The following is a 27,814-nucleotide window of genomic DNA, read 5'->3' on the forward strand; positions in this document are numbered from 1 at the left end:
ATTGATAAGAAGTTCTGTTGGCGAATGATTGACGTGCAATATTGCATTCTGGACCTGTTGAAGCTTCCAGACTATCTTTAAAGACAGGCCCACATAGAACACTTACAAAATCCACTCTGGAGGTGTTTGGTTCAACCGTTATAGATGCAGAAAACTATAGGATCTAGATACAGCCTTTCTCAACCTGGGGCGCTCCAGATGTGTTGGACTACAACTCCCAGAATGCCCCAGCCAGCTGGCTGGGGCATTCTGGGAGATGCAGTCCAACACATCTGGAGTGCCCCAGGTTGAGAACCACTGATCTAGAAGTTAACACCAAGTTTTATTGTTGTCTCTGCTCTCATGAAGCAGGGGATGAAGTTTAGTGCACATGTATGGTGGAATCATACAATTTCATCGAGTTTTACTGCTGGAAGGGATCCTGGGGGCCATCTAGTCCAGCCCCCTGCTCAGTGCAGGAAATCATTTCTGATAAGAGATGTTGCAAGGACTTACAGTGAGTGGAGACAGAGATGCCCTAGTGTGACTGTGGTTATGAAATGGTTACTACTACAGCTAAATGAGCACGGTTAATGTTCTGAATTCCTAGATAACAATTCTGCCATTTTATGTACTTCTAAATGAGAACAAGCCTACCTAAGCCTACTGACAAGCTGGCACTCTTTTTATGAAGACATTACATGTGATCACCAGCTTCTAGATTTAGAGTAAACAGACGTTGGCACTTAGCAATACATGTAGAGTAAATTGAATGCGCTGGAATAGCATGCCTTTTCTGCAACAAAACACTTCTCTTTGAAAGTTTCCATTTTGTGGACTGGCTTGTCTGTCCTATATTCCAAAATGAGACCTTCACCCTTCCCAGTTGTGATTGTTTTGGTACTGATAACTTTACCGCTGTTGCTAAAGTTGGTGCTTAGCTTTATAGTAGCTTCTGAGGGAAGGGCAGGAAGCAAAGCCTGCAGATCTGTTGTGGTTCCCGCTCCAAAATTCAGGACCATCATAAACACTTGATCCAACCCATCCAGTTCTCTCACATACACAAAGACATTGCTGTCATTCCAAACGTAACACATCCATCCCCTATGAATGGGAAGCTCGTTGGTACGAAGGGAATTGAGCTTTCGATACAAGTTGAGCGTAGAATTTGGTTGTCTCTGTTGAACCTGTAACGTAATTGATGCATCATTGAGTCACTTGTTAGCTGCTGAACGTATACTTATTTCTTGTTATGTGAACTCTGCTCCTACAACTCTTTCTGCTCCTTTAAACAACTCTCATTTCTGACTTTCCCTGCAATACATGCAAGCTGCCTCCATGAACACGCGCATGGAACCACCTCTTCCCCCGCCTTCAACTCTCTCCTGTGGAGAGTCTCCTGGGTGAGCTTTGGCTTAGCCCCTTAATTTCCATTCCGAACAAACCAAGCTTTAAGTATACATAATGGCACCTGCTCACATCATTCCCTCCTTACCTCCGTCAGTCCCTTCCTTCCTCTGTTGTTTCCCCATTGTCTATTTTAGATTATAAGCTCCTTGAGAGCACGTGGTGCCTCTGGAACTCTAAGACTCCCCCCATGTACTCTGACGATGCAATAATAATAAATAACATGATAGAACTGCTCACTTTCATTTATCCAATATTTTCCATTTGCTATTTCAAGAGCAGTACGTTTCAAGCAATAGGTTTTGTTTTTAACTACTAAATTTTATCATTCAGACGATTCCTGTGACCTTCGTAAATATTTGTTGTTTAGCTATCCAACCGTTAAAAAAAAACCTAATACAAACAATCAACTAAAGCAGCCTCCCACAACATGGTGCCTTCCAGATGTTTGGACTATACCTTCCATCAGCACCAGCCAACTTGGCCAGTGGTCTGGCTTATGGGAGTTGTAGTCCAAAACATCTGAAGAACATCACTTTGGGGAAGGTTGAACTAAAGCATTTGTTTCATTCATCGGAGGGGGACAATTTTAATTGAGGACAATTTAATAGCACTGTAAGTTATTCTTATTTTTTTAATGTGATATTCTATCATTCTGGTCCAAAGTGGTCCAAACTTCACATTTGTTTGCTTTTTCACACTATTTGGGGAGGAGTGTGGCTCAGTGTGGTTGAGCACCTGCTTTGCATGCAGAAGATCCCAGGTTTGATTCCCAGCTTCTCCAGGTACGGCTGGAAAAAACTTTCCTGTAACCTTGGAGAGCTGCTGCCAGTCAGTGTAGACATTACTGGACTATATAGACCAAGGGTCTTACTCTGTATAAGGCAGCTGTCTATGTTCCTACTCTAATAAATATAGAAGAAAAATATTTAAAAGGATATTTTATTATAACAACAAGTGGTTGCTTTATTAAATTGTGTGTCTTACACTCCTCCCAATATATAAAAAGGCATCTGCACTGAGCCCTAATCTACACCATGCAAGCTATTGCACTATGACAGCAGTATATAAAAGACAGGAGCCACACTACTGCTTTATAGTGGTATTGAAGTGCACTGACAACTGTTGGGGGCCCATTGACACATACCATACACTGCTTTCATAGTGCTCTATCCTGCTTGGTGTAGATTAGGCCTGAGTTACCAGAAAGATGCAGATGTATTTAACTGATTGATTATCCAGTTACAGGCAAATTTATAGGAGGCATAAGGTAGTTCAGAAATCCTCTGAGGTCAGGCTTAGCATTTCAATATCAGAGACAGAGCTGATTTTGGATCCCCCTGTTCTATCCCCATGAATTGTTCTACACCCCTCACCTCTTATGTGCCCAGGGAGGACAGCTAAGGGATGGCTGAGTGAGGTGGAGAGGAAGATCCACCAGTGGAAACCTCCTCACTGCTGCAGCAGAAAGTGCTGTCATTGTACAGCCTGCAGGGCTCTGGGTAGTGGAGGCAAAGAAAGGTTTCATCACCCCAGAATCTCCCACCACTATCACTTTAAGATTGCTCTGCCCATAGGCAGTTTAGGAAAACATCTAATCCCTGCCATCCACTTTGTGAATGTGAGAAGAGGAATGCTGATAAGGAAATCAGCTTGAGTTGTACCCTGGTGTATGTTAGATCCAAATTAGGAGTTGATTGTCCCAGTCATTTTTTAAATATCCTGATATAATCAAAGTCACTGACTGCCAAAAGAAAATCACCCTAAATTTTTAGTTTAGCCTTCATACTTACTTGCACATTTACATTTAGATAGTCAGGATTTACAGATATCCAAGTTGAGTTTCCTTCACTAAAGCCAGCATGTTGACTGTCATCCCATTGCATGGGTGACTTTTCTGGAAAGGATTCCTGAAAAGAAAAGGCACTGTTCACTGCTAAATAGAATATCATCATGGTTGTTGCAAAAATGCATACCTGTAAAAGACCTTATAAACTCAGAATCAGGAAAATAAATTCTAGCATCCAAGGGGTGACAGATATCTCGAAAAAGGGCCAGGTGTTGCTTTGGTGTTTTATAAGCATGCCAGGAAGCCAAACTAGGGTACTGCCTATACAGCGGCGGGTTGCTACCAGGATAAGCAAAACCCCACACTCTTACTGCGTCAGGGATGGCAGCGGCTAATCATGAAGCAGCAGCAAAAGTACATGGTTTCTGGCAGCTGGGCCCGCCCCCTGCCCTCTACCTGGGCCTCAGTTGTCCAGAATGCTTTACTCAAAGCTGGACTGACATGGAAGTAATGTGGACGCAGAGCAATTACACCTGGCCTCTTTCCCTAACACACAGGGGTACTGAACCTATTTCACCCCAAGGGCTGAATTCTATTTTGGAGGTTCTCATATTCCAGTGGTGGGCAGGGCCAAAGAGCTCTTATTGTCAATAACATCATCATCATCACCATAAAAGAACAGGTGCACACTAGGGTGTGCTCCCAGATTCATCGTCGTCATTAGAAGCCCAAATGACTTGTGGCTTTTTACCAACTTCGGCAGGGACATCAACTGCACCTGTACCTAGACAGGGATTGCTTAACCACTACGATTCATGCTTTGGTAACTGTAAGACTGGAGTATTGTAATGCTCTCTGTATGGGGCTGTCCTTGAACCTGGTTCAGAAAATGCAGTTATTGGGGAATGCTGCAGCCAGGATTTTCAATAAAGTACCTGGCCATGCACACATATTAAAAATTGTTATTTAAAAGAACCCAATATCAATAAAAAAAAACTCTGGCTGATTAGTCAAAGAAGGCATCCTGAAATAAAGATGTTTTCAGTAGGCACCAGGAACAACATAATATTGGCCTCCAAAGAAAGCTGGCTGCCACACTGAAGGCTTTTCTCAGGGTGAACTCTGAGGGCCATAGCCAACTTACTCTGACCATCCTGTCTCCCCTGGTTTTCCTTCCCCTTCCAGCTCGGCTACGATCATTTTGACTTGGAAAATTAGAGTTTAAAGGGACTTAATGAGGCATCACCAGGCTTCTATCCCCCATCATCACCTTGCTGTGCCCTTAACAGACTACTTTGAGGGCCAAGATACTTAATGGTCTATCGTCTTTAAGGAACAATGCCTATTACTCTCTTGTCCCAGTCTAGATTCTAGAATCATAGAATAGTAGAGTTGGAAGGGGCCTATAAGGCCATCGAGTCCAACCCCCTGCTCAATGCAGAAATCCACCCTAAAGCATCCCTGACAGATGGTTGTCCAGCTACCTCTTGAAGGCCTCTAGTGTGGGAGAGACCATAACCTCCCTAGGTAACTGGTTCCATTGTATACTCTTCCATTGTATACTACTCCTTTCTTTGTAAAAGACACTCATAGGATTACATTAAAGAATTTAAAGGCTATTACATATTTACAAAGAATCTCCAAATGCAGAACAAATCAGATTACAGAGTAGCTAGAATCAGGCAGATTCCCTACATATGAGGAAAGATCCTTTTTCAGTACTGACCTCTTCAAAAAGAACACTTATTGTGAGGCTGCTATTTAAGATTTTCAACTCACCATTCCTGATGTAATATCTTCCATCCCTATTTCTTCACCATAATATATTGTAGGTGTTCCCGGAAGGGTTAAAAGGAGCATGTTTATCACATTTATGTATTCCTTCCCAATCCGAGAGGAGATTCGAGCAGTGTTTGGACCTCCAACCTAAAAAAAGAAAGTAATCTAAGGTTGTATCCAGTGATGTCATTCCACCACTGGAAAGCTTCTACTATGTGTCACAGCATGATGGGTTGGATCCAGGATCTCCCTTCCACAAGACTTTACATGAGAAGAAGGGCTCCACTCATGGAAGGTCCTTCCACCCAGTTTTTGGGGATTCCCCTCCCCTCCACACACACCACCCCGAAGGTTTCCTGACTCTCTGAATAGGGTCTCCTGACTCTCTGTGTAGCTTTATCAGGGGGCTAGAGGGGCTGCCGTGGGAAGAAGAGGAATGTCCCCTTCTGCCAGAACAGTTAAGTCAGCATAAATCTAGAACCAACCCTTTGATTCCTCATGCACAACTGTTGAAATAAGAACATACAAAAATCCATGCTGGATCAGACCAAGAGTCCATCTAGTCCAGCATTCTGTTCACACAGTGACCAATCAGCTGTTGACCAGGGACCCACCAGCAGGACACAGTGTAACAGGACCCTTCCACCCATGTTCCCCAGCAACTGGTGCACACAGGCTTACTACCTCTAATACTGGAGGTAGCACATAGCCATCAGGACTAATAGCCATTAATAGCCTTCTCCTCCAGGAATTTATTCAACCGCCACCAATTTGGATGGCTATCCAAATTGGTGCCCATCACTACATCTTGTGGTAGCAAATTGTTTAACTTTGTGCTGTGTGTAGAAGCTGCTGCACAATCATTTTCATAATTCATTACAATTTTATTATGCTAGGTGTTTGCTTGCGCTAGTTGTTCCAATAGTACTTGCACAACTACTACCAGAACCTCTTGTACTTTTTGGACTAGCATTACGGATCCCTGATTTTATAATAATCTTTTATTTGTTTTTGTTTTTAAGTTAACAATAACATCTAAGAACATATTTGGACTAAACATTTCCACCTGGTATCAACCCCATCAAAGTCATGTGGGCATATCCTGATCTTACTTATTGTAGTATGCAACTAATGGCGTTTAAACTAATGAAGTTAGTATTTCCAGTGAGGTAAACATTGTTTTTAAACATTTCCTACTTGGATAGATTTTACCACCTATGGCAAAGGCTCGTTCATAATTTTATTATATTGACTGAGTGCTTACATACTTTTTAATCACATCACTCAATAGTCACAATAAACTGGTTTAATATTGCTTTCCGCTAAAAGAGATTTTGCTCCATGCAGAGTAGAGGAAATAAATTGTTCTGAGGTCACTAAATACAAAGGCACAATCTTGTCAGATGAAGCCTAATTATCTAAAATAAAAACCCCATGTGCAACAAAATATTAAATTTAAGCAGCAGGATACCTCAATCTATTTCACAAAGGCACAAAAAAGAGCACAAGCAGGTGAATGCAGTGTCATCATTTTGATAATTTAAAAACTTTTCATTTCTCTTGCTGTATTGGAAGGGTTGCCATGTTTCTTTAATTCTTAGTCCAGGAAATCATGTGACTGACTCCATATTGCCTCCATAAAGCTTTGGAGCTTTTTTTCAAACCCCTCTACTATATACAGCATGCCCGTTTTGAAACTGGGGGAGTTAAAAGCATTATTTGATGGAACTGGAAATTCCTTCCCATGTCAGCCATGAAGCCTAATGGATAGTGTTAAATTAGTCCTTATTTCTTGCCTCTACCAATAAAGGCTGGTCACTCCAATGTCTGTGGAGCAGTGAATCCACTTCGGGGTCATAGAATCATAGAATAGCAGAGTTGGAAGGGGCCTACAAGGCCATCAAGTCCAACCCCCTGCTCAATGCAGGAATCCACCCTAAAGCATCCCTGACAGATGGCTGCCTCTTGAATGCCTCTAGTGTGGGAGAGCCCACAACCTCCCTAGGTAACTGATTCCACCGTCGCACTGCTCTAACAGTCAGGAAGTTTTTCCTGATGTCCAGTAAGAACCAGTCAGAACTCAAAAGGAGCTGCCCAAGAGTTCTGACTGAAACCCGGAGTGGATTCACTGCCCCCACTGACATCGGAGCTACTAGCCTCCACTGGTCCTTACCTATCTTCATCCATCAGCAGAGAGGGAACAGTGGTCCTTTCTCCCTCCCTGCCAGAAAGAACACTCAGCTCCAAATGACAGTGACTGGAGAGCAGAAGGGAAACACACTCTGAGTTCCACCATCAGCTGGGGCCACCAGGAGGTTACAGTCTCTGTTTACCAGGAATAACATCAAGCCAAGGGGGAGACCTACTTGGCCATTGCAGGGAGCTTGCTTCCCCCTTCACTGCCAGGAAGATCACTCAATTCCAACTGACAGAAGGAAGGGAAAAGCACGCCCTGTCCATTGGCCTAAAGAACAAAAGCCCCATTCAAGCAAGAATGCCAGGCCCAAAGCACCCTCTTATAGATCACCACCTGACTCTGGCCATGAAAAACTAGCCATCTTCCTCTTCCTTTTCCCTCCACTCCCCTTCCCTTGTGTGTCTTGGTGTTTTAGCTTGTATGCCTGATGGCAGGGCTTCTCTGTCTCTTTCTCCCTCTTTTTTTTTAATTGTTGGGAGCTGCTTTGGGAGACAATAATTGTTCAAAAAATGGGATAAAAAGCTATAAATAAATTATTATCTCACAAAATAGTTGTGAAGCTAAACACACAAAAAAACAACCCCAAAACTGGCCCTTCTGTGCTGCTATGAGCTCTTTGGAGGCAAGGCAGGATTTGAATGTGATTTAGCACAGCCATGCCTACTCAGAAGTAAGTCCTACTGCGTTCAAGAAGTTTTACTCCCAAATAAGCGTGTAGCCAAAGGTTGTGTTCCTGCGCACACTTCTCTTGGGGAAAATCCAGCAGTGCAGTTAGGGCTGGATCTTGAGGCCAAAATCCAGGCCCCAGCAGCTCAGCCCAAATGAGCACTCAGAGAGTGGCAGGTGACGGATGCATCAGAAGCAATCTCCCTTTTATTCCTGTAGTCATGAAGGTGCTATGATTTAAGTGAGTCTGACATTTAAAACATGCTCAGAATTTGCTTTTACATCACAATTTTGTTGTTCTAACATCCCAGGAAAGTAGAAAGGGGAGGCATGTAAAGCATGAAAGGGGAGAGAAATGTTAGTTGTGTACATTTCATACAGCAATCAAAAAGGGACCACTGAGTCCAGGGTCTAAAATTAACCAGCTAAACCACTTGGTAAGTCCCACTGAATTCAATAGCTTGACTGGATATGCACTGGCTTGCGCTACGAATAAATCAAATCAGCAATAGTTTGGCTACTAGTTGAAGTTATCAAACGTGATGTTGCAAAGCTGTAAGAAGACCATAAGCCCTCAAGGCCAGAAGCTTACCGCCCAGTTCGGCCATTTCCCTTGTGGCATATTCTTCATCCACAAAGCTACCATTTCAAAAATAGAATTCCCTGAGATTTGGTTCATGTTCATGAGGTAGAAGTTAAAAGGAAAATCTGCTTCTTGAATAAAAGACATCCCATAATACATCATGGTTCCCTCGATGTTGTCGTCATTGGCTTCGGTGGCCATAAATCTTTAAAAAAGGACCAAAAAATATTTATGATTTGCTTATTTTTTAACCAATTGTTTACAACTTTGTCATTCATTTTAACCCACCCCAGGAATAGATCATGGAACACTGGTTCTTCATCTAATATCATTTCGGATCCTGGTATTTCTTTAAATTGTATCTGGCAGGTTACTTTCACGGCAAGTTTTCTCTCCTCCAGCCCATTCCTTTACTTTTTGAATCATGTCCATCAGATTGTGAGCCTGCAGGCTAGGATGGTTTTATCTTTCAGTATTTGTACTGTGTACAGATGCTTACTGTGTAGAAATTTTTGCAGCCGTTGTAAATGTTTAACGTGAAGGTGGATTCCAGGATTTCCCCCGGCCAGCAGAAGCACTCCCTGAACAGTGCTCCACTCAAGATGCTTTGGCCAACAGGAAGAAAGGGATGTGGGTTTTGCCAATTCCCACCCCGTCTGCAGCACCTAGTGCCACTTTTCATGTTTTTCTGGAGGGTCCCACCCTCCGAAACAGATTTTTGGGGAGCATAGGGGACTGTAAAGACTAGAAAGGGGGAATCAGCGAAGATTGTGTCACCTCCATTCCACCAGCAAAAATAGTCCACTAGATCAGAAACCTTCATAGATGGAGGGAGCTCTTCCATCCACAGATGCACTTTTAGAATGTACATGCCCTACTAACCTGTGGCCCTCCAGATGTTGGGGCTGATGGGAGTTGTAGTCCAACATATGGAGAGCCACTGGTTACCCACCCCTGGCCAACTTCATACAGTCCTCCAAGAAAGCAATCTCTATAGTATTGCTCCTGTGAATGTCTGGGGTAGGATTTTCAGCCTGTTTCCTGGTGTAAGTTGTGGCTTTAAACATACGGTAATTAGGAAATAGGTGAGGACATCAAAGCATTCTTACCTGTATCTCCCAGGCTCACTGCTGAACTTATCCATGGTGTGCCGAAAACTGCGGACTATATCATGCATGCCAACCTGGGTGGTGGTATAGTCATGATACAGTTCAGAATAAGCTGTGATGCTATCCTTCAGGAACAATGAGATATTAGTAATTAATGCTCTGATTAACTGTAGTTTCCAATCCTGCCCCACCCCACCAGAGATAAACAGACATCTGATACAATGGCCGCCATCCAATGTCCCCCTCAGAAGGGGGCTTAAGGGTGGTCATATGTCCTCTTTTACAGAAAGCAGTCCTCTAGAGAGAGTTTTGGCTATTGGGCAGTATAGAAATGTAATAAATAAATATTTGAATGGTACTCAGAGGACTGGCCTCTATTTTCAAGGTGTCCTCTATTTGAAGAACTGACCAGTCCAACTCTGGTTTAAAGATAAAGCACTATCAGAAGAAAGAGCTGGGCTTTGAAGTTGCCTATGCATAGCACCTAGACAGCACCTGGGCAGGCACCCAGGACAACTGGTCACAAACTCCCATGCTATGGTGAGATGTACTATACTTCTATTTAAATTATAACACTCATTTTTACATTTGTATCTATACAAATAAATTAGCATATGCAAAATTTAAAAAAACTGTAGTATGAGGGCTTCTAAGGATGAACAGAATACTGGAATGGATAAGTCAGTCAATTTGCAGTCCAAAGCATCAAGCAGGGGTTGGACTCAATGCCTTATAGGCCCCTTCCAACTTTACTATTCTATGATTCTATATCACTTTCATAGACATTCATTCATAAATACTGCTTATGCACTAATCTACACTTTTTTGTTAATCCACAGGAAACTTTGCATTTAAATAGTATTTTTAATGTATTTATTTTCATAGAATCACAGAATAGTAGAGTTGGAAGGGGCCTACAAGGCCATCGAGTCCAACCCCCTGCTCACTGCAAGAATCTACCTTAAAGCATCCCTGACATGGCTGTCCAGATGCCTCTTGAAGGTCTGTAGGGTGGGAGAGCCCACAACCTCCGTAGGTAACTGGTTCCATTGTCGTTCTGCTCTAACAGTCAGGACGTTTTTCCTGATGTCCAGTCGGAATCTGGCTTCCTGTAACTTGAGCCCATTATTCCGTGTCCTGCACTCTGGGAGGATCAAGAAGAGATCCTGGCCCTCTTCTGAGAGACAACCTTTCAAGTATTTGAAGAGTGCTACTGTGTCTCCCCTCCATCTTCTCTTCTCCAGGCTAAACATGCCCAGTTCTTTCAGTCTCTCCTCATAGGGCTTTGTTTCCAGACCCCTGGTCATCCTCGTTGCCCTCCTCTGAACATGCTAATTTAAAGTACTAATTTAAAATACACTGCGACAGATGTTTAGTTTTTTTTAATCTGAGAACTATTTTGGACTAAAACTTCCAGAAGCCCCTGCTGGCATGGCCAATGGTCAGGAATGCTGGGATTTGAAGTCCAAAATATCAGGATATCTACTTCTGTCCACCCCGGGTATAGAAGTTCCATTTAGTTACCATGGTAAGAGTTGGGATAGATTTCTCCTAGTTCTACTGCCTCAGATCCTTTTAACTGGAAATGTCAACGATTAAACCTCGGGCCTTATGTATGCAAAGCATGTGGTCTACCACCGAGCTATTGGTCCTCCCTCCCTGGTATTGCACAGTTATTATTGCCTACCATACACACACCTTTCCTCTGGGGCGGCCTTCCTCAACCTGGGGCGCTCCAGATGTGTTGGACTACAACTCCCAGAATGCCCCAGCCACCTGGCTGGGGCATTCTGGGAGATGCAGTCCAACACATCTGGAGCGCCCCAGGTTGAGGAAGGCTGCTCTGGGGTTTTCAGGTTTCTGTGGCAATTTCATTGCAAGTAATACCAGGGGAGAGGAAAACTAGCCCTGAATAATGCAACCAACACTGATCCAAGTGACATGCATGCTATTTCACAAGCACTTACTGAATCTTCCAGATCAAAACCATAATCTGGCCTCTTATGGATCTACACTTTCACCCCACAACCCATACACTAGCCAGGAGTCTGACAACTACAGCATTGATAAGAAATGATATCGCTCGACTGGCAAATGCAAGACACCCCCCCCCTTTTTTTAAGTGTATATTCCTTGCAGGAGAACAAGGCAGAAAAACTGTTACCGGATTTTGGGATTTATTAACTTGAGGCTCATCTCTTAGGTGTGTTGCTTCCAGAAGGAATTTAACAGTACTAATGGTAAATCCATCAATGCCTTTGCCAAGCCAAAATCTGATGATACCCTAAATATATAAAACAAGAGAGAATCAATGGCTTTGCTTATTTTCAAACAACCACTTTTATAGTAAACATATTCACCATACTGATCTAAACACATAACGTTGCAATTTTGAGTTCCAGGGGTGTTCGTGTGTGGGTAAATTAGGTCAGGCTAAAGCTCTACAAACTCCACCACATAGCTTTGGTGCTTATTGGCTTATACTCTTTTGTACCCTTCCGTGCATCCCAGTGTAGTCTATGCTCAGCCAATGACAGCTTCATGATCATCCTTTTTACTGATTGGTCTTGCCTCCTTTTAAAAAAAATCCCTCCCACCAGAAATGTGCTCCAGCTTACAATCCACCATCAGATGAATCACATGGTAAAGTGTTTCCTGGACTATAACACTTTAAGCTGCAAGAGGGAGAGGACTATTTGTTCGATTTCTTAATGATAGGAATACTATTGATACTTACATGAATCTCTTCTTGAACAGTTGGGTTACGAAAGTTTAAATCTGGCTGTTCCTTTCCAAACTGATGAAAATAACATTGGTTTCTCATATCATCATACTGCCAACTGGAATTCCCTGGTATGCTCACCTGATAGCATAAGAAATACAATATCACTTTTTATCAGACTATGTAGAATAATCACTGTTAAAATTCTGAACGCTTTCTCAGCTTTCATATTCTACTAATATATGTTCTGTTCTCGTGTTTACGAACAACGGGCCCCAGTTAATCATGCTTAAATCCTATCAGTTTCAGTGTGAAGATAGAAACAAGCATTATGCGTGATACAACGCTGTGTGGGGTATAGGGTTCAGAAAGGCTGGGAAGGCCTTCCAGGTTGTAGTTAGATTTAATTAGAACTAGTTTGGAATGTCAGAATCTGTGCAAACTTATGTCTGTGAGAGTTCTCAGGGAAAGAGAAAAAAGGGAGAAGATTCACCATCCCTCCCTCGGCTTCCCTGGGAAGTTGAGAATGTTGGGGGGGGGGGCTTGTTGAACTAGTTACTCAGATTGTAGCATCATCTTGATGGGCTGAGCAGTGGCTTATGGGCCAAAGCCCTGTCTGTTGGGTGGTTTGAGGCAAGCCTACACCTTCCTTTATAAGTTGGAGCAAAGGCAAGGAGCCTTTGCTAGGATCATCTTTCAACTCATGGCCCGGAATCCCTCATTTGGATCCATCACTGTTTGGGACTTTGAAAGCACTCTGCACATGGACTCTCTTCTATCTGGACTTTGGTTACTAAGGACTGTGCCATGAAAAGAGAGCCAGTGTGGTGGTGTAGTGGCTAAAGTGTTGGACTGGGAGTCGGGAGATCCGGGTTCTAGTCTTCACCCAGCCATGGAAACCCACTTTGAGCCAGTCACAGACTCTCAGCCCAACCTACCTCACAGGGTTGTTGTTGTGAGGATAAAATGGAGAGGAGGAGGACAATTATGTACACTGCCTTGGGTTCCTTAGAGGAAAAAAGGCGGGATATAAATGTATTAATAAAATAAATATATAAATAAATAAATAAATAAATGTACTGTGAGGCTTTTCATAAACTTGAATTCACATTTGCTGTGGATTGGGTTTTGTTTTGTGGTCAGCTCAGAGTAGTGGGAGTGATTATGACTGTTGGACTTTATTTCTGCCAACTTAGGTAGCGGGGAGTTTCCCCAGTGCTAAAGCAGAAGCATGGGACTCCTTGTGCCTGAGGTTTTACCTTCCTTGTGATTTTGTGTGTTATCAACTTCTCAGTGTAAAGGTAGGCTGGGGTTGATTTTTATTGTTGGACTTTCCCCCTGCAGACTCAGGTGGCAGGGAGTTCCCGGTGCTAAAGTACAAGCACGGGAGTGATGCATGTTGGAGCAAAAAAATTACAACTTCAAATATAACCTGATGTGATCTCAGCTAGCAGTGACTGGGCAAAAAACAGATCTCGGGGCTGTCGTGGACAGCACGATGAAAATGTCGACCCAGCGTGTGGCTGCTGTGAAAAAGGCAGAACCCATGTTAGGCATAATTAGGAAAGGAATTGAGAATTAAATTGCCAAGATTATACTGCTTTATACAAATCTATGGTGCAATCACACTTGGAATACTGCCTACAATTCTGGTCACCACACCTTAAAAAAAAAGGGGGGAAGGTAGTGGCCCAAAAGGCATAATCTAGAATGGACTACTGCACCCTTCCCCAACCTGGTGCTCTCCAGATGTGTTCAGCTACAACTCCCATAATTCCCAGCCAGCATGACCATTGGCCTATTAAAGCCCATTTTATAAAACACAGATACACACCATACCATTTTACAAAATACACAGTATAACATTAAAATAAAATTCTCTCTCTCTCTCTCTCTCAATATAAAAAATTATGGTTAACCATTTGCCTTAACCAACGTGCTCTGGCATTAAGCAAATGGAAGGGAATATTACGGCAACAGGGGAGCAATCCTTTCCCCAAACTGTCATTGCAGCCTTTTCCCAAACTGTTCCAATCTGAAATTAATACACGGAGAATGGGAGTTTCCATCCTAGGGCAACCAATTTCTGACATCATTGCATTATAGAAAGAGCAAAGAATGATCCAACAATGAGTCGGTTTGTTTTATTCTGATGTCATGGTTGGCAGGGAGAGGAGACAGCTGTGAGGAGGAGGCTCCCAGGATGGGTTGCCGACTGAACAACGGCTATCTCACAACACACAAGTCATGTGAAATGTGTCAAACATTTCTGTCCACCAAACTTCTATACCCGGGGTGGACAGGGCGAACATGAGCAAGAAGCAAACTCAGAAAGGATTACGATCAAATGGAGTAGGGGGTAGGGGTGGAAATCAACACTATCTAATGTTTCAGTGATCAAACTACTCATTAAATCCATATTTAGAGAGTAAAATATTTCACAAGAAGAGGTACTTCACATCTCTCTTGCTTAGAAACACTTGCAGATCAACAATGTCACAAGTACCTAAAATGTTATTACTGAGTGACAGACAGATCCTAAATGGGATTACTCAGAAGTCATTCCCTTTGACTTACTCCCTAGTAAGGGTGCACAGGATTTCACTCTTACAGTGCAATCCTAAGCATGTTTAGACAGACAAAAAGTCCTACAATTCCCAGCATTTCACAACCAGCTAGGGGTTATGCCCATTATTACCAGTACATTTGATTGAAATTGGAGGAATCGTGTTCCAAGAAAATGATTTTAGGACTAGAGCAAGGTACAACTCTGCAAGAGTGTTTTTTTGAAACTTACGTTTTGTTGTTTTGGTCACATTTAGTTAAATCAGCTCTTACAGTAACACGGTTTAGTATAGTATACATTTTAAGAATACATATCCCCTGCTTAACTGTTTCCTAAAGACATCAGTCACACTACATTAGAGGAAATGTCCTTGAGCAAGACATACCTGATGGGCGTTTAAGAGAAGTTTAAGAGAAGGTGATGGGCGTTTAAGAGAAGTTCGGCAAAGCTGAGCTGCTAAGATGAAAGCAGAGATCCTTTGCATTACCTAAGCTCCTAATTATCACTGATAAGAGAGAGGAAGGTTGTTTCCCATTATTCCTTTTACACTAGTAAGCTACACAAGTGACAAGGGCATTTATTAACCCTTTAACTGTGGCCATTATCACACCCAAATGGCCAAAGATGTCTTTCTATTTATTTATGTATCCTACAGTCCTATTTATTTATGTATTTAAATCTTGCCCCACAACCCCACAAAACAGGAGTTCAAAGTAAAACTTGTAAAAACATGAAACAGAACACACCTTGCAGCCACAGACTGAATTCCATGCACAATCCACCCAACACCAAAGGCTTTTTGTGTTTGAAGTAGCTCGTCTAGGTTAGCTTTCCTCCACTTGGTGCCCTCTAGAGGTCTTGGACTACAACTGCCATCATCCCCAGATAGTGCCACGTTGGATGTGATGGGACTTGTAGTCAAACACATCGGAAGGGCACCACTTGGGGAAAGGCTGGTAGAGTTTGTACCCAACATGTTGCAATCCCGGATCCTTAATAGCGCTGTTACATGTTCTTATGAATTCCATGCTGCCAGAATTCTGTACTCACCCAGTTATTTGGTGGTGTGGTACTCCCATTGACATGCTGACAGTCATGCCAGATGTAATAATCAGTGTATTTTCCAGTCCGGTTGCGACTAAGCTGAAACCACTTGTGCTTGTCACTGGTGTGGTTGGGTATTAGATCCATTATCACTTTTAAACCTACCAGTCAGGATGCAGAGAAAGGAGAGCATGTCAAAAGGCACGCACACACACATTGTCCCTCAAAGAGAATTTTAAATATATATATATATTTTAAAGGAAAGATGTTCACAATAGCAAATGGCAATAATAATGCTTGCCAGTTGTAGGGGTTTACTGCAAAGATTATGGAGCTAGTCCATATGAAGCACCTGTGGCTCCTTAGGAGAAAAGATGCTATGAAAACTAAACATTGTCGTTACTACGAATGGTTAAACAGCCTGGCATCTAGTAAAATGGAAATTTTCTAGCAGTTACGCTTTTCATGAAAACAATAAATTGGATCCAATACATCTCCTGCAGACTGGGTCTTATTCAGTGGAGGCTGGTGGCTCCAATGTCAGTGGGGCAGTGAATCCGCTATGGATTTCAGTAAGAACCAATCAGAACTCGCACCTTGAAGAGTTCCATTATAGTTCTGACTGAAACCCGGAGCAGATTCACTGCCTCACTGACATCGGAGCCACCAGACTCCACTGGTCTCATCCTCCCACTCCTTCGGGCTGCAGCCCCTGATAAACTCATCACGAGGGTAGAAGGACCCTTGGGAATAGCATGGGATGCGGTCAGGGGCTGCCAACGGAGTTGTCGGGAAATGCAGGCAGCGGTATAGTGGAACCAGGACTCTCAGGGTTGAAGCACTGGGACCTTTCGATTAGCAGGGATGCTAACATCCTCTTCCATGCCCTTCAGAATTTCCTGTCCTCACTGAGCTTTGCTGCAATTCTTACAGTAACTGGCCGCAGGGAGAACATTTTTTTTGCCAGCAATAATATATTTTTCCTTGTTGTGATGAAGATTATTTTGGGGGTAGCTTCATCTTGAATGGGTAATTAAGACACATTAGCTTTATAAGACTTGCTCCTAGTGGACATAAAGTTGTGTTGAGAAGAATCAATACATCTGCCCGCATTTTCGGACTCTTCTTGGAGGTGTGGCTATTGGGACGGTCATGACAAGCACCTGCCCTTCAGAATTTACCCTACACCACAGATTGCAGACCTCCCCTCCATAGGTAAGTGGAAGTGCCTTCTGTCCACTCATGCTAGGATCCCTTTGGATCCAAATTTATATCAGCAGGGATCTCCTTACATCAAGGAAAGGGAAAGCCTGCTGAGGTTGAACTCCGGTTACAGTCTTCATATACAAAAACACAAGAACAAAATACAGGCATTATTTCTTTAAAGCACAACCTACCCTTATCATGGATCACTGCAACCAGGTTTTCAAAATCTTTCATCGTTCCAAACATGGGATCTACATCTTGAAAATCCTCTATTCCATAGCCAAAGTCTTTCAAGGCAGATTTGTATATAGAGGTGATCCAGATGTTTTTTATGTTCAGATACTGGACATGATCCAGTTTTTCCTGGATACCTGGTTAGGAAAACAAAGGGGGAAACTATAGATTTCCTCTTTACCAGGGCAAGGAACAAAATCCTATGAGAGCCAGCGTTGTTCAGCAGACTGTTGGCTGGATCCAAGTTCTGTCTTCTGTGGGAGGAAAGAATCTTTTGGGGGATCCCCTTCTCCCCATAACCAGAGCTGGCATCGAGGGTGTCCTTGGTTGGGCACCTACCGAGGGCCTACACCCAAGCAGTAGCCCACTGAAAAGAGCCCCCTGGAGTTGCAACCTGCTTGTTCATGAGGATGAGGAGAAATAACAATTGGCGACAATAGCAGTGAGAAGATAGACTCACTGTGAGATGGGGGTCCATTGAGATGGTCTTGCCCAAGGGACTTCAACAGCTTGGAGCTGGCACTGCCCACACTCGCGCTCACTCCATTCAGCATGGTCTTCTGAATCTCTGTGTAGCATTTTTGGGTTGCTGGAGGAGCTTCCGTGGGAAAAGGGGGCGGGGAAGTCCAGTTCTGCCAGCACAGGTGATCCAATGTAAATCTCAATTCAACCCTTTGATTCTGCTTGCCCAATATCACCATTATGAAAAAGATTTGGAATAGCCATTGTCCTGGACAGGTAATGCTCTTTTATTATTTGTTATATTTATATCCCATCTTTCTTCCTAGGAGCTCAAGAATCCATGACTGGCCCAAAGTCACCCAATGGGCTTCCTTGAAGAGTGAATAGAACCGAGGTCTCCCCACTCTTACTCCAATAGTTTAACTACAACACTGCACTGGCTCTACACTACACATACTACACCATCCTGAAATTGTTTACAGCCATTTTCTCCCGGTCTTAGATAGGGGCCTGGAGTCACCTGAACCAAAACTGGTCCCTGAGTGATGCCATCAAGTGCCATTGTCAACTGCAGAAATAGGAGAAGAAGCAGAATGAGGTTCATCTGCAGCAATGGCTTGAAAGGCAGCCATTGGGTGGGGTGAGGGGATGGATAGAATGCATTTGTCAGATTTACTTCTCGGTAAGACTAGCTTAGTTCTTAGTATATATTAATACTTCCATAACTCTTAATATAATAAAATTTCTATGTTGACTAGGGGTCCACGGTTAATGGCAGATGAGGAATCATACGTTGATCATTCATAAGAAGCCAAAAATAGCTATTATGTTTTTTCTTCATTAGGGATGAATAATAATAATAATAATAATAATAATAATAATAATAATAATAATAATAATAATATAAAAATTCCAAGAACTGTTAATTTCAAGGAACATTAAGTAGGAATCTTTCTAAGAAGGAAGAAGGTAAGGATAATTTCCGGGTCAAACTCCAACCTTCTGTTTTCTACCAGGTAAACTGCTTTTGTGTTTCCAACTGCGTTTTTCCTCACTAGGAGTGTTCTGTTCCTGAAACTGAACTGAATCTTGCCATTAATCAGAGCTCTTACACAAACTCTAGAAACTGATACAAACATTCAGGTCCAGCAAGCTCCTTTGATGATAGTGTTTCTTCTATAGTAGCATTTGGGTCATCCGACATGCCACTAAAGGACAAAAAAGTGAGCTTTGGGATGACCTAGGGTGGCCACATGTCCTACTTTAGAGAGGGCAGTCCTCTGTTTGAAGGGTAATCCAAGCTTGGTTTTAAGGTTAAGAATCCATAAGAAGGGGATGCAAGGACCATGAAATTGCCCATCAGTAGTTAGCACCTGGGCAGCATACAGGTCACCTGATCCCAGTTTTCTCCAGTATAGTGAAAGGTATTATATTTCCATTTAAATTATAATCATTAGTTCTAAATTTGCATCTATACATATAAATAAGCATACACACATTTTAGGCAAATCAGTGTCCTGTTATCCCTTTTTGTGATGCTTTTCCTGTTTTGGTAAGGAATAAATTGTCACCCTTGGATAGGGGTGAAGAACCTTAGGCCTGGAAGCCAAATCTTTCCCGACTGGGCACTTCTGGCTTTCCCCTGATAGCTATGCCCTTCCCCAAGCCCTGCCCATTTCCACCAACCACCAGTAGTATCCCAGGTGTTGTGCAATTCTGTAAGGTTGAAATGTCTCTCCTAAGGCATGTTTAGCCTTGGGAAGAGAAGACTGAGGGGAGACATGATAGCACTCTTCAAGTACATGAAAGGTTGTCACACAGAGGAGGGCCACGATCTTTTCTTGATCCTCCCGAAATAATGGGCTCAAGTTACAGGAAGCCAGATTCCGGCTGGACATCAGGAAAAACTTCCTGACTGTAAGAGCAGTACAACAATGGAACCAATGACCTAGGGAGGTTATGGACTCTCCCACACTAGAGGCCTTCAAGAGGCAGCTGGACAGCCATCTGTCAGGGATGCCTTAATGTGGATTCCTGCATTGAGCAGGGGGTTGGACTCAATGGCCTTATAGGCCCCTTCCAACTCTACTATTCTATGATTGTGTGAAGGCTTTGATACTGGCAGTCAGAGTATTAAGGTAAATTGTAATGGATCCTAGCTATATAATTTGATCTAAACAACAGGGTGAGTTTAACACAAATTTATAAAATAAAGGAAAGGCAAGTATACAATTCAGTTAATAAAGAAAGGGATGTCAAAAAATATAACACTGGTGGCACAATAAACAAATGCTTCCAGCATTTAGATAAATTCAGTTTCAACACAGTAAGTCTGTTGCAGTCCTGTCCCTCCTTCCCCCAAATTCTGGACATGTCCCTTCACAAAACAAACCCCTAAAAGTCCTAATTTCTGTTTCAGTGAGGCCTGACATGCAACACAGATCCATTGCTCTCTCAGAGCAACATCACACCTACTTTTCCCCCTGGATTGCCTCCAAGTTTTTTACCTCCTTTTCATAAGCACGTCAAGCATTCCTCCCTTTCACAATTGTTGCTATACCAAGTAAACTCTCTTTTCAATTGTTTGCTCTCCCACTGCTATTGCGCCCACCTCCTTCTCCTTCCCCCTCCAGTTCATTGGTTCTTGGCGTTGATGGACATTGTGATCAAGTGGCAGCCTTCCCCTCTCGCTCATGGGAGCTCCTATGGGAATTAACCAAAATGCTTACAGCTCCCTCATTTTTAAAGATAGAGATGAAACTTGAGACTGTGAGAACTCTTATATAGGGCTTTAGGCATACCATGTTTGAATCAGATTGGTTCATCCCTTGATTTTTTAGGAATTTTTAATTTCCCCCTCAAGTCATTCCTTCCCATTAACACACACACACACACACACACACACACACACACACACACACACACACACACACACACACCGATTCAGAGCAGGGGTGCATTAAGGCAGAATCGGAGGTAGGGGTGTGTGTGTGTTCAATGGAGCTCGTTTATTGCCTGAATGTGATTCCCTTACTCAAGAGTAAATCCCATTGATTTCAACTGCATTTACATCCGTCATACTAAAATCACATGCATGCTTACCTTTGAGTAAACTGCATTGAACAGAGGGAGACTTACTTCTGAGTTCACAGAACTAAGACCTCAGAAGAAAGCATAGGGTTGTAGAGCACCAATAATCATCATCATCATCATCATCATCATCATCTTCTTCTTCTTCTTCTGAGTGACCACACTATTAAAAGTCAGTTCTATCCGTGTTTACTCAGAAGAAAGTCTTTCTCCATATTTGGAAGAGACTGAATGGGGTGAGGGGTAGCTTTGATATTGACAACTGTGGCTAGCCAAAACTGTGGCTAGCCATCTGCATAATTTTTAAATATAAAGAGATGAAAATTGGCAGGGTGGAATGTGACCCTTGTGATTGCTTCCACAATGGAATTTGGACCTGGGGCTGAAATGGAATGTAAAATGGCAGCAGTACAAACCTGAATGATCTGCCATTGAAATCTCTTTGAAATAACCCAGTTTTGATTTGATGCCTAAATGAACAAATAGAAGGTCCCAAGAAAATATATCTAGAAAGGGTATTCTACAGTCTGGCTGCCACCACTGAGAAGCCCCTGCCCTTAGTAGCCATGTCCTTAGCCAAAGCAGAGACCCCTGCAGTAGGGCATCTAATTTTGATTTCAATATATATCCTCCCAAAATCAAAGAGGATCAAATGACAACTAACAACAGGATTCCCAGGGTGTGCTGGCTTTCAACCCAACATTTGAGAATTACTATCACATAAATTGATTACTAATGTATAATACAATTTAAATGTATAATACAATTTAAAATAAGTTTTTCAAATTGTCCTTTATTTTAAAGGTTTCATTTCCTGCAAAGTCTCTTATTCTATGTAGTGTTTCCTTGTCTCACAAAATCAGACACCTTTCCCTGAATTCAGACAACAAAATCCCAATACCGTAAAAAAAAAATGTAAACAAGTTTTTGCAATACAAAACTAATACCGATACAGAAATAATACAGACTATACTTCATCCTGCATAATTTCCACTATAACAGAAAAGCCGGACAAACCCACCTTTGAGGTCACCGTTACCATCCCTGTTGGTGTCCTTAAAGGACCGTGGGTAGATCTGGTACATGGGGCTGGCTTGCCACCAGCCGAGGCATTTAGGGGACATGGCGATGATAGCAATCGTAGCTGCCACGAGCACCAGCGAGGATGCAATGATCAACCAAAAGAGAATCTCTCTGGTAATTCTGTAGCGTGCCTGAGCTGAAAACTGAAGGAGGACCTCTTTGGGCATTCCTGCATAAGGCCGTACGCTGGCGGATTCTTGCGCCGTCCCTAGTTTCATGTCAAGAGCACATGCGTTGGGCAGCGCTTCGGACGCGTTTTCCTCCAGCGCCTCACTTCGAACAAAGCCGTGGTTCTCCAGGCCTTCTTTGTTGTTCAGCGCAATAGAGACCACCTTGTTTTCTTTGTCAACCATTTTTACTCAGTTCTGTCTCAACCCTCTCAGGAGAGTCGCTGCAGCTGGAAGAAGGTGGGAAGAATACCTCCAGCCAGCGAAACGCCTTCAGTTGGTATCATTAATCCCTGGTTTATAAATAAACCCAACCGACCAGTCCAAAGTCTGACCAAGATTAAGAGCTTCAAGTGCTCCAAGCCCTTTTCTTCAGAGAGTGGCGAAATGTTGCAAGAGAACAAAGATCCGGCTCGTTCCAAGTACACTTCAAAAGAAAGCGTACAGTGCTTCAGGAACGGTCACCGTTTTAGCTTTGTTTGCTGGCAGGGTGCCTGTGCCTTTAACACTTACCTGTCAGGCACATGTTCGACAGGAAAGGTTTCCACCCATTGAATGTCTGCAGTTGTTCAAAACACGGGGATCTAGGATGGCCACTGAGTCATCACAAAAAAGAGGAAACGTATGACCAATAAATAAATGAATGAATGAATAAATAAATAAATAAATAAATAATGAAAGAGGATGTCGACTTGCATCTCTAAGCTTTTTGTGGAGCCACATTAGTTTCTTCTGTTGTCTTCTATCTTTTCTTCTTGATGGAATTGTTTGTAATTGTGCCTTTAAAATTTCCGTTTTTAAGCACTCCCACCCATCCTGCACTCCTTTTCTCATTAGGCTCACTTGCCATGGGACCTTACTTATCATGGTTCTGAGTTTATTAAAAGGCAAACTCCATGTTCGGCATTATACAAAAGGATTAGCGAATAAAACTGCCAGTATCGTACTGCCTTTCTACAAATCTATGGTGCAAAAACACGTATGATACTGTGTACAGTTCTGGTCACCACACCTAAAAGAGGATATTATAGAGCTGGAAAAAGTGCAGAAAAGAGCAACTAAAATGCTTAAGGGGCTGGAGCATCTCCCCCATGAGGGAAGGTTACAAGAGCTGGGATTGTTTAGCTTGGAAAAAAGGAGGTTAAGGGGAGACGTGATAGAGGTGTATAAAATTATGAATGGTGCGGAGAATGTGGATAGGGAGACATTTTTCTCCCTCTCTCAAAATGCTAGAACCTGGGGTCATCCCATGAAGCTGATTGGTGGGAGATTCAGGACAAATAAGAGGAGATACTTCTTCACACAGCACATAGTTAAACTCTGAAATTCACTACCACAAAATGCAGTGATGGCAACAAATTTGGATGGCTTTAAAAGTGGGGTTGGATAAATACCTGGAGAAGAAGGCTATCAATGGCTACTAGCCCTAATGATTGTGTGCTATCTCCAGTATCTGAGGCAGTAAGCCTGTGTGCACCAGTTGCTGGGGAACATGGGTGGGAGGGTGCTGTTGCACCATGTCCTGCTTTGTTGGTCCCTGGCTGACAGCTGCTTGGCCACTCACTGTGTGAATAAAGTGCTGGACTAGATGGACCCTTGGTTTGATCCAGCATGGCACTTCTTATGTTCTTATAGCTTCCAAATCATGCAAGGTACTGGTTCCCCTTTATTCGGCACTGGATAGGCCTCATCTTGAGTACTACATCCAGTTCTGGGTACCACATTTCAAGAAGGATGCAAACAAGCTGCAGGGGCTCAGAGGAGGGTAACGAGGATGATCAAGGGGCTGGAAAGAAAGCCCTATGAGGAGAGACTGAAAGAATTGGGAATGTTTAGCCTTGAGAAGAGAAGTTTGAGGAGAGACATGATAGCACTCTTCAAATACTTGAAAGATTGCCACACAGAGGAGGGCCAGGATCTCTTCTCGATCATCCCAGAGTGCAGAACACAGAATAATGGGCTCTAGTTACAGGAAGCCAGATTCCGGCTGGACATCAGGAAAAATGTCCTCCCTGTTAGAGCAGTACAACAATGGAACCAATGACCTAGAGCCGTGGTTCCTAATTGGGGGTCCATGGACCCCAGGGGGTCCGTGTAACCCACCCAGGGGGTCCGTGGCACCATTCACATGTTAGCTCTGCAAGGTCAGCATTTTAATAAAAGAAAATATGCCGTCTCCCCCTCCATTTGCTTCGGTGGTGACATCATGCACGAAAGCACCTGCGTGATTTAGTGACTAGCTTCAGAGATTACTTCCCTGCACTTAATCCTGAAAACTCAAGGAGAAGGAATCCTTTTGAATGTGGTGATGTACAACTAACAACTCTATCTGCGGAAGTGCAAAATGCACTTGTTGATGTGACTTGTGATGATTCATTGAAATAATTTTTCAAAGAATATAGACTGGACCAATTCTGGGCAAAGGTTTTTCCTGATTATAAGAAGTTAGGTGAAAAAGCTTTGAAACATCTAGTTCCCTTTTGTTCTACATATCTTTGTGAACAAACATTTTTGACATTTTGTTATATGAAGAACAAGCATAGAAATCGGCTCGATGTTGATCCAGATTTGAGATTAAATGTAGGAAATATTGAACCGGATGTGGGAGGGATGGTTCGGGACAAAAAGAGACATAATTTCTCCCGTCACATTTAGGTTTAGTAGCGGCTAGACATGTCATAATTTGTTCAATTGTAGGAGATCATTACCTTGTCGTGGTGCTGGAGCTTGAGCACCTCAAGGATGCCATGAGCTAAACCGTGAAGGGACACCCAAGACGGGAAGGTCATGGCAGAGAGGTCAGGCTAAATACGATCCCTGGGGAAGGTCATGGCAACCCACCCCAGTACTCTTGCCGTGAAAACTAAATGGATCAGTACAACCAGAGATATGTCGGTATACCATCGGAAGATGGGACCCCCAGGTCGGAAGATGGTCAAAATGCTACTGGGGAGGAACAGAGGATAAGCTCAACTAGCCCCAGACGTGATGACGCAGCTAGCTCAAAGCCGAAAGGACGGCTAGCGGCCAACGGTGCTGGTGGTGAACGACGAATCCGATGTTTTAAAGGTCAACACACCACAGGAACCTGGAATGTAAGGTCTATGAGCCAGGGCAAATTGGATGTGGTTATTGGTGAGATGTCAAGATTAAATATAGATATTTTGGGTGTCAGTGAACTGAAATGGACTGGAATGGGCCACTTCACATCAGATCACCACCAGATCTACTACTATGGACAAGAGGATCACAGAAGAAACGGAGTAGCCTTCATGATTAGTAATAAAGTGGCTAAAGCAGTGCTTGGATACAATCCAAAAAACGATAGCATGATCTCAATTCGAATTCAGGGTAAGCCATTTAACATCACAGTGATCCAAACATATGCCCCAACCACAGATGCTGAAGAAGCAGAAGTAGATCAGTTCTATGAAGATCTGCAGCACCTACTGGATAATTCACCAAAGAGATGTTATTTTCGTTACAGGAGACTGGAATGCTAAGGTGGGTAGTCAAATGACATCTGGAATTACAGGTAAGCATTTCAAAGAGAGGACGGTCCTCTGACAGCCCTTCAAAAAGAGGACCATCCTCAGAAAAAGAGGAGATGTGGCCACCCTAAGGAGAAGGGTCGGAACCATCCAGTTCAGCCTCTAGTTTGGGCAGAAATCTAAATAGAATTATTCTACTATCTCAGGACTCTGGAGTGGTCTGCAGAAACTGCAACAGCTTCTGCCATTCACTCCAAACAAACGGGGAACTGAACAAAAGCACACAGCTACCGGCAGCAGACCTGGGGCTCTGAAAAGAGGAGAGCGCTCACTTTTCCATGGACAAGGTGTGGAGAATGTGGATAGGGAGACATTTTTCTCCCTCTCCCATAATACTAGATCCCAGGGTCATCCCATGAAGCTGATCAGTGGAAGATTCAGGGGCAAATAAGAGGAAGGACTTCTTCACATAGCCCATAGTTAAACTCTGGAATTCACTACCACAAGATGTGGCGATGGCCACCCATTTGGATGGCTTTAAAAGGGGGTTGGAAATACCTGGAGGAGGAGGCTATCCATGGCTACTAGTCCTGGTGGCTATATGATACCTCCAGGACCAGAGGCACTATGCCTATGTACACTTATTGCTGGGGGACATGGGCAGGAGGATGGGACTGATCCATCCATGTACATCATGTAGGGCCTGGATTTTGGTACTAGAAGTTCTCCATCTATCTTCATATTCTTAGATGCTTTACTGGCAGTGGTTTGGACTAAATGACCTTTATGTTACCTTCCAACTTTTTGCTTCAAACATGAGCCTTTACTGCTGTTTTAACACTGACCCTGATATGCCATATATGTGAAAATCCTAACCTACCTGCTCCCTGCTCCACCACTACCCAGGGTGCTTGGCTTCTCTGCTGCTGCCTCACCTGTTGTTGTTTGCCTTGTTTTTAAATCCTAACCTTTCAGGTAATTTTAAGGATAAAAGTGGGGAAGAGAACCCAGTTTGCCACCTCCAGTTCCTTGGAAGAAAGGTGGGATCTAAATTTGAATGAATAATGAAAGAAACAAGTGGATCATTTTTGACATACTGTTTTATTTCTGTGTATTTGATTGCCAGCACTTTGCATAGGATCCTTTCATACAAAGGCAGGATAAAAATGCCGAGACCAAGCAAGCAAGCAAATGGGATGATGATGATGATGATGATGATGATGATGATGATGATGATGATGATGATGATGATTTCTTTCCCCCCTCTCCATTTTGATCAACGCGGGGAACAACAGTAAAATACATAAAACTGAATTGAAACATAACATGCACAACAACCTAAAAAACATTCTAAAAGCATCCTCAAATTCCACTGGATAGGCCTGCCAGAAGAGATCAGTCTTTATAGCTTTCTTGAATGCTAGTAGACTGTTAAGTTGACGAATCTCCTCCAGCAGGCCGTTCCACAGTCTTGGAGCAGCAGAAGAGAAGGTCCTCTTGGGAATAGGGCATAAAGCAGTGGGGGAGAGAGCTACTACCAGGCTTGAGAGTGTCCCAGATGTGGCACTTTCCACCATGTCCCCATGCTGTGCTGGTCATCTCCCCCCTCTCCCCTTCCCATTACCTGCTCTCTCCTGCCCTGTTGCCCCACTTGCTTTTAAAAGAACACTTTTAAAAGAACACTTGCTTTGCAGCTGAATGGCACATGCTGCAAAGCGAAGAAGTGCTGGCTGTGGCTCGCCCACCATGTTCATTTCCCCAGAATGCCTTGAGGCCCTGAGGTATTCTGGAGAAATGAAAATGGTGGCTGACTGGAGCCCAGCTGGCATAGTGCTTTGCTTCACCGTGCAAGTCATGGCTCCCCCATCAGCTGTGCTGGTGCTGCTCATTCCACTGTTGTTCAAACCCTCCTGGGCTGCAGGGCCCATTTTTGGTCTCAAGGTTCATGCCTACTAGAGAAACTGGGGGTAGAGCACATGCTTTATATGCAGAAGGTCATCAGTTCCATATAACAAACTGGCCAATGAGGGCCGAGCATGTTCAGTCGCCATAGATAAAGGTAGATAAACCAATAGTCCAACCTGGAAAAGCCCCTTGAACTTTGTAAAAAGGATGAGGGTGTTGTCTATAAGATACTATCCTTATTTTCAATTTATTTGTTTGATTTATAGCTCCTGAAGGAGACATCTATGGAACGCATAGAGCACAATAGATTTCTCTTCTCTTTTTTTGAGCCCGAG

General features: G+C 43.1%; 1 protein-coding gene across 1 annotated transcript; it reads right to left on the bottom strand.

Annotated features, from left to right (window-relative positions):
* Positions 1 to 375: 375 nt before the first annotated feature.
* Positions 376 to 22,678, bottom strand: SLC3A1 (solute carrier family 3 member 1). Its single transcript, XM_063125556.1, has 10 exons — positions 21,855 to 22,678; positions 17,239 to 17,418; positions 15,848 to 16,002; positions 12,247 to 12,372; positions 11,674 to 11,793; positions 9,510 to 9,634; positions 8,410 to 8,605; positions 4,955 to 5,101; positions 3,180 to 3,296; positions 376 to 1,166 (listed from the first exon to the last, which is right to left on the bottom strand). Exons 1-10 carry the CDS (start codon positions 22,267 to 22,269, stop codon positions 726 to 728), a joined length of 2,022 nt encoding a protein of 673 aa, XP_062981626.1. The 5' UTR covers positions 22,270 to 22,678; the 3' UTR covers positions 376 to 725.
* Positions 22,679 to 27,814: the final 5,136 nt, after the last annotated feature.

The sequence above is a fragment of the Elgaria multicarinata genome, chromosome 4 (genome assembly GCF_023053635.1).
Source record: "Elgaria multicarinata webbii isolate HBS135686 ecotype San Diego chromosome 4, rElgMul1.1.pri, whole genome shotgun sequence".
Taxonomy (NCBI): domain Eukaryota; kingdom Metazoa; phylum Chordata; class Lepidosauria; order Squamata; family Anguidae; genus Elgaria; species Elgaria multicarinata.